Below are 13,876 nucleotides of genomic sequence, written 5' to 3'. Positions count from 1 at the left end.
TATTCCAAAAATAAAAGTTAGATCTGGAAGGAGTAATCATGTAATAGATTGTCACTCATTGCTTAGTGCATGATTTGTCTGTGGAGGTGAAAAATACACCCCATTAGTCACATACTAAGAAATACCCTATTCAATAACACACAGGTGGTAACTCACTAGGGGGGCATTTATTTTTGGTTTTGCACAAATTGTTGGTTGTTTTTTATTTGTTGCTGCGCCATATTTATTATATGTTGGCACCACAATTTAGCTTATTTTCAGACGCTCACATTTTTTTTAATGTAGCTCAATATAGGCACAGCTCTTCAATCCCTACATTCTACCTACACTAATAGTTTCCCAAAAATCTTTTTGGCACATTTTTTGGCACAAAGTTAGACCAACAAAATGCAAGTCTACCAACTTCGAAACCCCTTCTTGCATATGGTTTGACATTTCAGAAGCTCATTTGTTGTTCTTACGCTGCACCAAATACATTAAGGGCATGCGCCACAATGCAAATTACTGCTTAAATCAGGCGCCAAAAAACATCTGTCACCAATAGTAATGAATGCCCCCTACTGTGTCCCTGACTGAATTGATTGGGGATACATATGAGGGCATTGTTAAAGTGGCCCCCTTGCACTAACACTTTAACCCTGTATGTGACTCACGAGGAATAGTCTTTGACCCATATTAATCAAAAGTGGCATCAAAAAGGTCCAGCAAGAATGTGGCCAAAAAGCAGGCTAGAGAGGGCGGGTAAAGATTGATTTTTATCTATAACACAAGCAGAAGTTGTGGGCAAGTGGCACATTTTTTATAATGGTAAAGTAGACTGGGGTGAGAAATTGGGCAAATGGATGAACTAATATAGATATCTTTACAAGAAACAAGGTCATACCTCCTACAGCTAAGGATGATATACCCCTGGAGGTACACAATCCAGATTAAGACCATTAATAGTGCCCCTTTTGGACAATTCTTCAACGATTACTTAACAAGAATACCGCTGACTGGTAAAAGATCGTGTGTAGCGCACTTTATAAGAAAGTCATGACATGTCCCCCTGTGCTACACACACTATGGTTCACACCACTAGGGGTGTCCGTTAATCTATTCTGTTATGGACTATCATAATTAAAGGGGTTGTCCACAAAATAGGACCAAACTTGCTGATAGGTGGGGGTCTAAGTGATGAGACCTCCACAGATCACAGGAATGAGGGGTCCAATGGGATCCCAGGTATTTCAGTCAGACCCCTTGACGCTCCTGGAGATTAATGAAGCAGACAGCCGCTCATGACCGTTCTGCTCCATACATCTCAATGGAGCTGGCGGAAATGGCCAAGCGCATCTCTTCAGTGATCTCTTTTAAAACCTTGAGCAACGAGAGGTCTGACTGAGGTACCTGGGACCCCACCCCTTGTTCTCGTCACTAAGATCCCCACCGATCAGCAAGTTATGGCCCTTTCCTGTGGATAGGGCCTAATTTCGTTTGTGGGACAACCCCTTTAACACCTTGAATAGGTTGTAAAGGGAAGTTCTTTTGTTTACAATTTTTCCCATTGACTCCCACTCACCTACTGTTACGCATCCGTTATTTATAACGCCAAAAATAATGTTGCAGCTAGCTTTATTTCTGCTGTTAAAAATTACAGATATGTACTGGGCCTGAACTGGTGTGAACATCTCTGGTTTCCTGCTGTGACTGGCAGCACTGCCAAGAACAGAGACTGTATTACTCATTTACTCTAGGCAGTAATCACACAGTCCCCAATGAAGGAAATGGGAGGATTTGTTGTGCAATAATTATAAAAGAAAAACATGTATTTAGATGTCTACAAAAGAATAAGATTTACTTTATATTTTTAATTTGTAGGTCCTCCCGTGATTGTTGCTGTAGACATAGAAGTAACAAGCATCGACCACATCTCTGAAATAAACATGGTAAAAAAACAGATATCAGTTGTCAACACTAGATGACGCTCTGTAAAAAAAAAGCTGACATTAATACAAGCTGTAGAGAGATTGACCTTTAATAGCGATATGACTACAGGCAACTTAAGATTTTACTTAAGTGTACTATAAATATGAAGACGTGAAGCTGCTCTGTAGATACTGTAAATTAACAGACAAAGGGTCTCCGTAATAATGAAATTGTGATTTTGAATTGACAATATGGACACATACCTTCAATGTGGATAAGTGTTACACAAGGGCGATGTACAGTACATTTTTATTTTTTTAAAATAATTATTATTATTTAAAGTATTATGTTGCTCGCGTCTTCTGCTGTAAGATATTTACCTGATTTTAGGATGAAACTTACCCTGAGTTGTTTCATTGTTCAGGAGTACACAATGACAGTGTTCCTACGTCAGAGCTGGAAAGATGAAAGACTTGCTTACAATCACACCAACAAAACTCTTGGCTTTGACAGCAGATTTGTGGAGAAACTTTGGCTTCCAGACACATTTATAGTGAACGCCAAATCTGCATGGTTTCATGACGTCACGGTAGAAAACAAATTAATCCGACTGCAACCAAATGGTGTTATCTTGTACAGCAGTAGGTAAGAGGTCAAGATGCAACCCTTCTGTGTGTAATAAGATTACCGGTAGCAGTAGAGGGGTATTCAAAAGCTATTAGCCCTGTAGAAGAATGAAGAACATTAGCTAAGAGTCTGTTAGGGTCTATCCTAAAATTACAGTCATTTGATTGCTGAATCTAAAACTTTGTGTCAATTGCAGAATAACATCAATTCTCTCCTGTGACATGGACTTAACGAAGTACCCACTGGATGAGCAAGAGTGTAGGCTGGACTTGGAAAGCTGTAAGTTTTTGAAGCCTCACTATTATACCAGTTGAAAATTTGGATGAGTAAGCTAAACCTGATTATGATGAAAAAGGGGTTATACAAGAGGTTATTATAGAATTCCATACAATGAATCCTCAGGTTACTTCCAGGATAAGTCTGAATCAGAAACACATGACGAGTAGAGGACTAGTTCACTGTACCAAAACCAGAAACCAAATTTGTCGGTGTGAAGCAATCGGGAGGTTTGAGCAGGTGACAGTCAGAACTACAAGGTCCAGAACAAGCAGAGACCATACTAAGAAACATTTTTCTAAAAAACACTAAGAAGAACTTTTTTAGAATACCTTTTGCTTGAGTGTTAAAGCGTAGGTAGTGGTGGATTTATTCATAATGCAACCAATACAATTATTTGGAGCCCCTGAAATGGGGGGGGGGGGGTTTCTACTCAGTTTTAAGACACCAGCACAATTTAGAATTGCCTGCACCAGCACTGGGCATACCTGGGCAAGTGCCGGCACCCAGAGCTGCTGGGAAGGCCCACATAAGGCTGTACATAATGAATCCATGGGGGTGAGGGGGGCTGTATCTAATAAATCCAAAGGGGGTGAGGGGGGCTTATTTAAAATAACCATGAGGGGGCTGTTTGGTATGATAAACTAGGGTACAGGAGATTGTTTTCATTTTTGAATTTTTAATGTCGCCACGTGAGTTTACTGCAAAGGGGCCCACTGAGGCTCTGTTGCCCAGGGGCCTACTGAAACCTGGAGCCGACCCTGTAATTTAGGCACAGCATTTAGGAAGCAATAGACTCCTTCCTCTGCCACTGAGAGCAACACAAAGCACAGGGTGAGTGGTCCCTCAAATCTACCATCAACTTCAAGCATAATAAACTAGGGGCACTTATGCAAAGATCCAGGCTCTGTGACTATTGTAATCTTCTTATATTTTTTATCCATTGCTTCCATCCTTCTAAAATCAACTAATAAAATTATACTAATGAGCCAGAAGGACTCCAGGGGTGTTACTTGAGCCCCTCAGTGCGGCAGATTCACAGGTTGTTACAATGAGCAGAACATGTCTCATGCTACACCCTAATCTCTTCCCCCTCCCTCTGCCTGTGTAATATAGCAGCAGCAGAAAATGTAGGGGGAGGGTAGACCTGCTCTGCTCATTGTAGCAGGAGGTAAAGCTACAACATATAGGGGCTCTGGTAACGCTCTCCGCAGAACCTCAGGCTCATTATTATAATTATACAAATTGATTTTAGAGGGAAGGAGGCTATGGATTACAAATATAAGAAGATTACCACATTCAATGTGCCTGGTTTATAAGTGAGTGTCCCTGGTTTATCGTGCTGGATTTTAACCACAGCAAAGATTTACAGAGCTGGATTGCAAATGCTGAGATGCACATTACATAGGATTTTTTGGATTTGGCCTATGGCCCTTAGTACCAATAAGGGTAAATCTTAAAACTTTGGCATAGTAAGAAATTGTACTTTGTCAATAATGTGGAAACAATTTGCAGAAAGCCTTTTTCTGTTTCAGCATAGTCCATAAATCCATGATCGGTGCAATTTGGTTGTGAAGAACAATACTTTCCCATACCCTAAACCCATCAAACACATTTGGGATAAATTAGAACGAAGATGGGTTGTTGTCATAAAAGCTCCTCTCTGTGTTATTCGCAGGTGTTCTAATACTAACAATCTAGTTCTAACAATCTCTATAGCAACACAGTCCTTTTTGCAGTTCCTTCAAAGCGAAAAAATATTCTTTAAAGGACTTTTGTTATATTTGTTACATTTTATTATGTTGAGAAATATACTTGCAGACAGCCCAGTGAGTTAACCAGCTGGGGGCGTGCATATTTTAAGACGGTGGAGCTCCTGGATCATTAAAATATCATTTACATATTTTATGAAAGTATATTTTTTAATTGATCAAAAGTTTAAGAAAACAAGTAAAGATGCGCAGGGATCCACCTAAGTTAACATGCATGTCAGTGAGGACAGTCTAACATCAGTAAATCTGATGGTAGATGTCCGTTAACCCCTTCCCGACATTTGACGTAATAGTACTGCATGGCGGGAGGTGCGTTCCCGCAAAATGCAGTATTATTACGTCAAGCTTCTGGCGCCGGCTCCTGAACGGAGCCGGCGCCAGAAGCTGCGGGTGTCGGCTATATATTATAGCCGACACCTGCCTCTAACACCCGCGATCGGAGATTTCTCCGATCGCGGGTGTTAACCCCTAACACGCCGCGGTCGCGCTGACCGCGGCGTGTCAGAGGCATTTAAATGTAATGTGAGGGGAATCGGACCCCCCCCCCCCCCCCGCGGCGCTTACCGGGGGGGTCCGCTGCTCCGATCGCAGCCCCGGGACTGCCGGTGCCCGGGGCTGCGAGATCTTCATCCGGAAGCCGGGTCCTGCCTTCTGGCAGGACCCGGCTGTAAGACACTGGGCATGCGCAGCATGCTCAGTGTCTTACATTACACAGTGCAATACATCTGTATTGCACTGTGTAACCTGTAAAAAAGCTTGAACAAGTGATCAGAAGATCACTTGTTCAAGCTTAGATGTCATTAACTGTAAAAAAAAAGTTAAAACAATAAATAAAGGTTTTTTAAAATAAAAATAAATAATAAAAGAAAGTGAAAGTCCCCCCAAACACCACATTTCCCTTTACACAAGTAATAAAGTATAAAAAACACTAAATCACAAAAAAACCCCACTTATTTGGTATCGCCGCGTCCGTAACAATCTGTACAATAAATCCTAATCATAATTGGACCCTCTAGGTGAACGTGGTAAAAAAAAAACCCCAAAAACTTGCCAAAAATTAAAACTTTTTATCAAATTGCTTTACAAAAAATGTTCTAAAAAGTGATCCGAAAAAGTTACAAGCGCCAAAATGATACCACTGAAAAGAACAACTTGTCACGCAAAAAATAAGCTCACAACCAGCTCCGTCAACCAAAAAATACTATAATTATGCCACTATAAAGATGGCAATACTAAAACAAATGCAATTTTTTCTATTCTAGTTTTCCTTCAATAAAATTGGACAAATAAAAATAAAACTATATAAATGAGGTATCACCGTAATCGTAGTGATCCATAGAATAAAGATAATATATTATTGTTATGCTACAGCGAACACCCCCCCAAAAAATGCTAAAAATCCAAAATAAGAATTGATGATTTTATTTTCCTCCACACGAAAAAAGTTAATAAAATTGCTTTGATAAGCTAAACACCCTCTAAAATAAAGTTTTTTTTTACAGTGCATCGCGTCTCGCAAAAAATAAGCCCTTATTTGTCTAAATTGCTTAAAAAATAAAGATTGTATAGCCTATTCCCAACGCGCGTTGTAATAGAACGGTGCGGCGGGTAGTGACTTGCCAACACCGGTCAGACACAGTGATCGGGGTAAGACTGCGGCTGTTCCTGACAGCCATCCATCCTGCCCCATGGACCAGAAGGGTTACGTCCCCCCCACACACCCCCAGTTTATTATCGCTGCTATTGGCTCATCAATTCAGACGAGCCAATAGCAGCGAATTTACTTATGACGTCAGTAATACCGATCACCATGTCTGTAGACACGGTGATCGGGGCAGGGTGGTGGCTGTTCCTGACAGCCACCGATTTTACCTTGTGGTTCAGAGGGGTTTTGTTGCCCCCCTCTGTCCATGTTTGCCGCTATTGGCTGGTCGATTTGGTCCAGCTAAAAGCAGCAGTATTCGTCACAATGGGCATTGCTAGGGTGAATAAGAGCAACACTTGGCGATAATTTCCCTACGAAAAACGAAGATATGGTACAAAAGCGCTGGCCGTGCACATTGTACAGATTACGCTGTACAACTCTTATGTGCTGTTCCAATGTGCACGCCCTGCCGTATCATTTCTCCGTTTTCAAGAGGAAGATATTAGGAAACTAATATTGGGACAAGAAGGACGGGGCCCCTGTACCTCTGGTTTAGATGTTCCTGTATTTTGTCAGGGCAGCATTTTCACGGTAAATTCTGCTGCTTCTAAAGGAAGGACTCAGAAAAGAGTTTGTTCCAAAAGAGGAGTTAGGATGGACACTATATACTAAGGATGGACACTATATACTAAGGATGGACACTATATACTACTAAGAGACCTGCGACAACTCCAAGTGTGACAAAAGTTTAGATGGTCCCCTGGTCTATTCTACCTCCTTATACGCAACACATTCACAATTCACGCCCAACCTGTTGTGAATTCAGTAAAATGAATAATTTAACAACTGGTAGGTCACGTTGCTCCCTATACCCCTCCATTATTTCATAAGGGGCGCCACATAACTGGCACTGAACGTTCCAGAAATAATTGCAATTTCCATCTTGGACTCCATCGCACATCGTATTTGGAAACCACCTGTATGTTCAAATGCTCATTTCACGACGTGTATTACACTACACCACATATTACACCTTGCTAAATTCCCCAAGGGGTGTACATTCAACAATTAGGGTCACTTTTCGGGTTTTCCTCTGTTTTGGTACCACTACGGCTCTCCAAATGTATCCTGACACATGTGAAGGATTTCTTGCAAATTTGGCCTCTAAAAGACAAACATCCCTCTTTTCCTCTACTGTGCGCCCATAAAGCATTTTATATGCACATGTGGGGTACTTCTACACTCGGGAGAAATAGTTTTACACCTTTTTCGGGGTTATTTAATATATTATCCCTTGTGGCTTACAAAAATTAGGAGTAAAGTGACATTTATAGGAAAATTTTCACCTTTTTAATGTTTAGGGCCTAATTGGATCTTTCACCTGTAGGGTCAAATACATATATTACACATTGCAAAATTCTCTAAGGGGTGTGTGTTCAAAAATTAGGGTCACTTTTCGGATTCTTATCTGTTTTATACCACTAGGGTTCTCCAAATGCATGTCAAACATTTCTGTCAAATTTGGCTTCTAAAAGGCAAACATTCCCCTTCCCTTTTACTGTGCGCCCATACAACATTTTATATACACATGTGGGGTACTTCTACACTCGAGAGAAATAGGTTTACACATTTTAAGGGGTTATTACATTTTTTTTATCCCTTGTGGCTATAAAAAATTAGGGGTACAATGACCTTTATAAGAAAATGTTCACCTTTGTCCTATTTAAGCCCTAATTAAATCAAACACCTATATGGACAAATACTCATATTACACCTTACTAAATTCTCTAAGGGGTGTGCTTTCCAAAATGGTGACACTTGTTGGGGTTCCCCTCTGTTTTGGTACCACTACGGCTCTCTAAATGCATCTTGACACATGTAAAGGATGTTTGTCAAATTTGGCTTCTAAAAGGCCAACGCCCCTCTTTCCCTTCTGAGCTTCACTGCGTACCCATACAACATTTTATTTGCATGTGTGGGGCAATTTTATACTCGGGAGAAATGCTAGTACACATTTTTTGGGGTTATTTTATCTTTAATGCCTTATGGGATACAAAAATTAGCCGTAAAAGTGACTTTTTTGGGAAAATGTTCATCTTTTTCCTTTTAGGGACCTAATTGAAGCAAACACCTGTGGGGGAAAATACACATATTACACCTTGCTAAATTCTCCAAAGGGTGCACTTTCCAAAATGGTGACATTTGTTGGGGTTCCCCTCATTTTTGGTACCACTAGGGCTCTCCAAATGCATCCTGACACATGTAATGGATGATTGTCAAATCTGGCTTCTAAAAGGCCAAAGCCCCTCCTTCCCTTCTGAGCCCTACTGTGTACCCATACAACACTTTATATGCAAAAGTGGTGCAGTTCTGTGCTTAGGAGAAATAGTTTTACACATTTATGGGAGTTGTTTCATCTTTTATCCCTTGTGGCTTACAAAAATTTGGGGTAAAAGTGACTTTTTTGAGAATATTTTCACCTTTTTTCCCTTTTGGGGCCTAATTGAATCAAACACCTGTTTGGGCAAATTACACGTTGCTAAACTCTCCAAGGGGTGTACTTTCCAGAATGGTGTCTCATGTTGGGGCTTTCCTCTGTTTTGGTACCATTAGGGCTCTCCAAATTCATCCTGACACATGAAAACTTTTTCAGCCATATTTGCCCTTCAAAAACGAAACAACGCTCTTTCCATTCCAAGTGCCCCCCTGTGCCCGTACAGCAGGGTACAGTGACAAAATGGGCATTGGCATGCTCAGGAGGAATTGCCCTAAACATGGTAAAATGCATTTTCCTTTTTAAACCATTGTGAAGGTGCAAATTTTAGTGTTCAAAGAATCTATTGTAAGATAAAATTACATTTCTGTAATTTCACTTTCATTTATCTTTCACCCTCATGAAACGCTCAAAGGGTTAACAAAATTCCCAAAGGTTGTTATGAATATTTTGAGGGGTGTAGTTTCTAAAATGGTGTCATTTGTGGGGGTTTTCTATCATGTAGGCCTTATAAAGTCACTTCTAACTAAACTGACCCTCCAAAAGTAGGTTTTGATGATTTTCGTGAAAATCTGAAAAATTGCACCTAAAGTTATAAGCCTCCTAGCATCCTAAAAAAAGGAAAAGATGTTTGAAAAATGATGCCAAGTTAAAGCAGACATATGGAAAATGTTAGTTATCAAGTTATTTTAGTGATATGACTAACTTTCCAAAAAGTAGAAAATTTTGAATTTTGAAAACATTGTTTTTTTCTAAATTTTTGGCAAATTTCCATTTATTTCATAAATAAATACTAAACATATTGATTAAATTTCTCGACCAACATGAAGTACAATGTGTCACGAAAAAACAATCTCAAAATCAACTGGATATGTTAAAGCGTTCCAAAGTTATAACCACTTAAATAGACACATGTCAGATTTTAAAAAATGGGCCGTGTCAGGAAGGTGAAAAGTGGCTTCAGCGTTAAGGGGTTGATTCCACAGTCTGCTATAGAAATTGACTTTTGTATTTTTTCTATTTATTCCAACAATCTTATATTTTGAATCCAGCTAAAGGTTACCTGTCAGGCAATATTTTCATTTTGACAAATGAATAAATGTATTTATGAACAAACGCAACAGAAGTGACAATGGTTTGCCCTGAGCAACTATAAGAAAGGAGAAAGCGCTGAAGTGTCACTGTTAGGTATTGTGCTTCAGTAACCAAGTTATGTAACCTTGTACATTCCTTACTCCAGTAAAAGTCTATGTTTTGTATGGTGGATTATATCTTTCCATTGTCATCCAGATGGCTATTCAGCTGAAGACATTCTCTATAACTGGTCAGAAAGCCAGGACCAGATCCATGGACTAGATAAGCTGGAGCTGGCACAATTCACCATCACTGACTACAGATTCACTAAAGAGGGGATGAACTTCAAATCAGGTAATATGGAAACAACATGTATTTTAAACATAAGAAAAGTCATAAAATTAAACATTTCCATGAAGGACCTTTAGAGGGGAATTCCAATTTAGAATATTGGTAAAAAATTCAGAACATTTTCTAAAAACCAAACTGTTCCAGCTCCACACCAAATGTTTTCAGCAGCCGGAATGCAGGGAAAGCAAACAACTCCTTTCTACTTGTAATGGTCAGATTAGGTAACTGCATTTGAATGGTAGCTAAGATGCAGTGACTTTCATTTTCCTTTCTATGTTCTTTTCCATAACTATGTGTTAAACTCCAATATGACTGTAACAGTCTGTGAAGCATAAAATATCTCACCCAACCCCTGCTCTCTTTTCTCTCTCTTCTCACTCAGCCTGTGTAATCTAGCAGCAGCTAGATGTGCAGGGGGAGGGGAGACCTGCTATGCTCATTTTATTAGCCTGTGAAGCTACAGCACAAAGAGGCTCTGGTAACGCCTAAAGAGGCCCTCGGGCTCATTAGCATAATTTTAAAAGTTAATTTTACAAGAAAGGAGGCCAAAGATAACAAATATAAGGAAAATTACCAAAGACATGGTGCCTAGATCTTTGAGTAAGTGCCCCTGGTTTATCATGCTTGATTTTGATGATATAGTTCCTTTAATTCTTTTCCCTTTGTTGAAATTGTAGATATTTGAGGGTTAGTCACTGGCAGTTCGGCTGCAGTTAACCCGCAGTGAATAGGCTGCATGTGTCTAGTACGACTTATCTTGCTTCACCTATAATAAAATGGGTCGTCTTCATGTTAGATTGAATTCTTTGATAAAGAACATAGTATAATGAACTGTGCAAATAAAATCCAAATTCCAAAATTCATATCATACTATCATTTATGGTTTTACGCCAATGAATAGCCAAAAATGTCAAAAGCCATAAAGCAAGGAACAGACTACAATATGGCTCCAAATGAAACCAAAATTAAGGATTATCTTTTAAGTGAAAAATAAAGTGGGGATAGGTAAGAATTCCATGAGGTTTTGTGCACGGCTTTATTATTATCATTGGGAGAATGAAAAACCTTATCAAAATGGTCATCTAATTCTCTTCAAAACCAGTGGGAACAGACTCTTGTTAAAGCCTACTTTCATAATGGTAGAGAATAATGGACATTTCTAACAGAGATGTGAACTTCTCTGAGTGAAGCGAATAAATGAACACACTTTAGCCTGTCGCCCATGAATGTGACTTCTTATCACAAGAGCAGGTTATCGCTCTGTGATATTTTTCGGTGGGCGAGATGTATGTGTGATTCCTCGTGTCAGCCTATTCCAGTAATTGCAGACATCTCTCTCTGCAATCAATATCTCAGCTGCTTATTATTCAGCAGATCAGCATCCTTCATTAGATCTGCAGGGTGTCCCTTATGGAGAAAAATAACAGATCAACAAATTTTTTTACTAATAAATTTGAAATAGAATTTGGCAACAAAAAGAAATATCTTTCTGTAGCGGTGGAAAAAGCAATTTTTCCAAATGTTCTTTATTTATTAAAATCTTCAAACATTAGTCCTTAAAATACAGCTTACATAGCAATTGTGCCAGGTCATCCAGTAGAGGGAGCTCATCTAGATAATAAAAGAGATCAGGAGTTGTCAAAAATGTTATCGCTCCATCTACCAAGTACAAATAATCTAATATTGCCTTGTATGATGGGCTTCAATGTAGATTAGAAAGTTTTCCAAATTGTTAAGGTGTTGAATAAGACAATCTTATTCCACATACTATAAGGACATTGTGAGTTTATAGAAGAAGTTCCTTATTTATTAAAGGGGCCCTGCACATTCAGGAAATAATTGATGTTGATTATGTAATGAAAAGTTAAATAATTTTTCAATATACTTTCCGTTTCACTTCACCTCACTATTGTCTAGATCTCTGCTGTCATATTTTGGAAAGATTCATTGTTTACCTCCTGTGGATAGAAATCTGTCTCTGGTCATGTGATGTTATACAATAAACGTCTCGTTATATCACACAGTTCTGATTACCGTCTGTGATATAACGAGCTTTGCACCTGTGTGACATCACGTGACCAGGGACAGATTTCTATTCACAGGAAGTAAACAATGAAGCTTCCTATAGAATGACAGCAAGCAGATATATAGAACACTGCAAGAAATCGATACACACAAATCACAATTTCTTGCACACTTCAAAATTTGTGATTATTCCATCAAATGGTTGTGGAGGGGGTGTGAAGGGGCACACTTGCCAGCAGAGTGGGCAGGCGTGGGGTGCCTTTCTAAATGCCTGCAAAAATTCACCACCAAACGTTTGCAGGTTTTTTTGAAAAATTACGCCATGTTGGGTTTGGCATAGTTTTGCTTGGCAGTGCAGCCACCCAACAGATAGATCAAGAGGTCTAAGCCTCATAATGTATCCTCTGCGAAGAGTGGGCAGAGAATTTATTATTGTGCACGGAGCTCTGACTCAAGCAGTCTCCAGAAAAAGACTACTATTTAAACGGGTTGTGCAGTTTCAGCAAGTAAATGTTGCTATTTGTATAATGCTCAATTATAAAATTTTCCTGTATACAGTACTTTCTGTATTAATTCCTCACAGTTGTCTTATTCACTCGTCCATCAGTGGAAATGAGGGACATCTTAGGAAAGATTTGCCAGCCAAACACTGCACAAACAAATGCCTCCAGTATCTGTGTTTTGTGTCTACTCCTATATGTATAATAAAGAATGTTATAGAATAAGATAGGATACCACATAGGATGATTCTGTATTCGGTATATTTCATCATAGAAATTTAGGAAATTACTATTTGGAACCATAGCCCCCTCATTTGCAATCTCTTTTACTCTTTGACACATATATGGTTTTAGTATAAGAAATAAGCATAATCTATAAAAGATGTCTTGCATTTTGTCCAACTCGGAGGGTGTGCTCTGATTCAGCGCATTTGAACATGATCTTGTTTTATTCATGATTCACTTGAGCTAAATTTTATTAAAAGAGAATTTTGATAGCAGTAATTCTTTATTGCTGCAGGGTGGCACTGATCCATATTTATCAGAGAGAAGCATCCCCCAGTGCTAAGGGTGAAATAGAAAGCACAAAAAGAACAGTTTGGGAAGTACATAGGCATAAGGTGTCTTTGACAACTGTCTAGGGCAGAACACCTTGTTCTAACTAATGGTTGCCTTTGCATTCTACTTTACATGTTCTCTAAAAGAGTTTGAGAGTCAACCAACAAAACTTCATGATTATTGCTTAAACATGATCTAACTCAGTATAATAGCACTACAGGCTGTCCCTGGGTTACATATCTGTAGATTTGTTCTTAAGTTGAATTTGTATTCAAGTTGGAACTGGTAAACTTTATAATTGTAACTTTAGACAATTTTTTTGTGCATTTGATAATTCAATTATCAAAGATTTGTGCTCTCTCATAGGAAGATATGTTTATCAATAAAACTTAATTATAGGCACTTTAGAGCTAATCAATGGAGCCTGGGACTAAAGTAAAGCATCCAGAGAGGTCACAGTAGGCAGAGAGGTCAGTCTTTACCTAGTGGTCGTCTGTAAGTTGGGTGTCCTTAAAGGGAACCTGTCACCAGGAGACCCATTTTTAGCAATCCCTCAGCCCCCACAGAGCATAGTACATACACTGCCAAAGTGTTTTTGTATAAAAAATTGGTTACCTTTCATTAGCATCTGCTGTGTGACTAGGCA

General features: G+C 39.1%; 1 protein-coding gene across 4 annotated transcripts in view; it reads left to right on the top strand.

The window, feature by feature from the left end:
- The window catches only part of GABRD (gamma-aminobutyric acid type A receptor subunit delta), a 29,303-nt gene that overhangs the window by 3,864 nt on the left and 11,563 nt on the right, over nucleotides 1-13,876 (top strand). For all 4 annotated transcript variants that reach the window (XM_072155993.1, XM_072155991.1, XM_072155992.1 and 1 more), the window contains exons 3-6: nucleotides 1,861-1,928; nucleotides 2,333-2,553; nucleotides 2,732-2,814; nucleotides 10,013-10,150. In XM_072155993.1, coding sequence (XP_072012094.1) covers nucleotides 1,861-1,928; nucleotides 2,333-2,553; nucleotides 2,732-2,814; nucleotides 10,013-10,150 — 510 coding nt within the window. The remainder of the gene's footprint in view (nucleotides 1-1,860; nucleotides 1,929-2,332; nucleotides 2,554-2,731; nucleotides 2,815-10,012; nucleotides 10,151-13,876) is intronic.

The sequence above is a fragment of the Engystomops pustulosus genome, chromosome 6 (genome assembly GCF_040894005.1).
Source record: "Engystomops pustulosus chromosome 6, aEngPut4.maternal, whole genome shotgun sequence".
Classification (NCBI taxonomy): domain Eukaryota; kingdom Metazoa; phylum Chordata; class Amphibia; order Anura; family Leptodactylidae; genus Engystomops; species Engystomops pustulosus.
The sequence above is the reverse complement of the archived record's forward strand: the minus strand, read 5'-3'. Positions and strand labels throughout refer to the sequence as shown.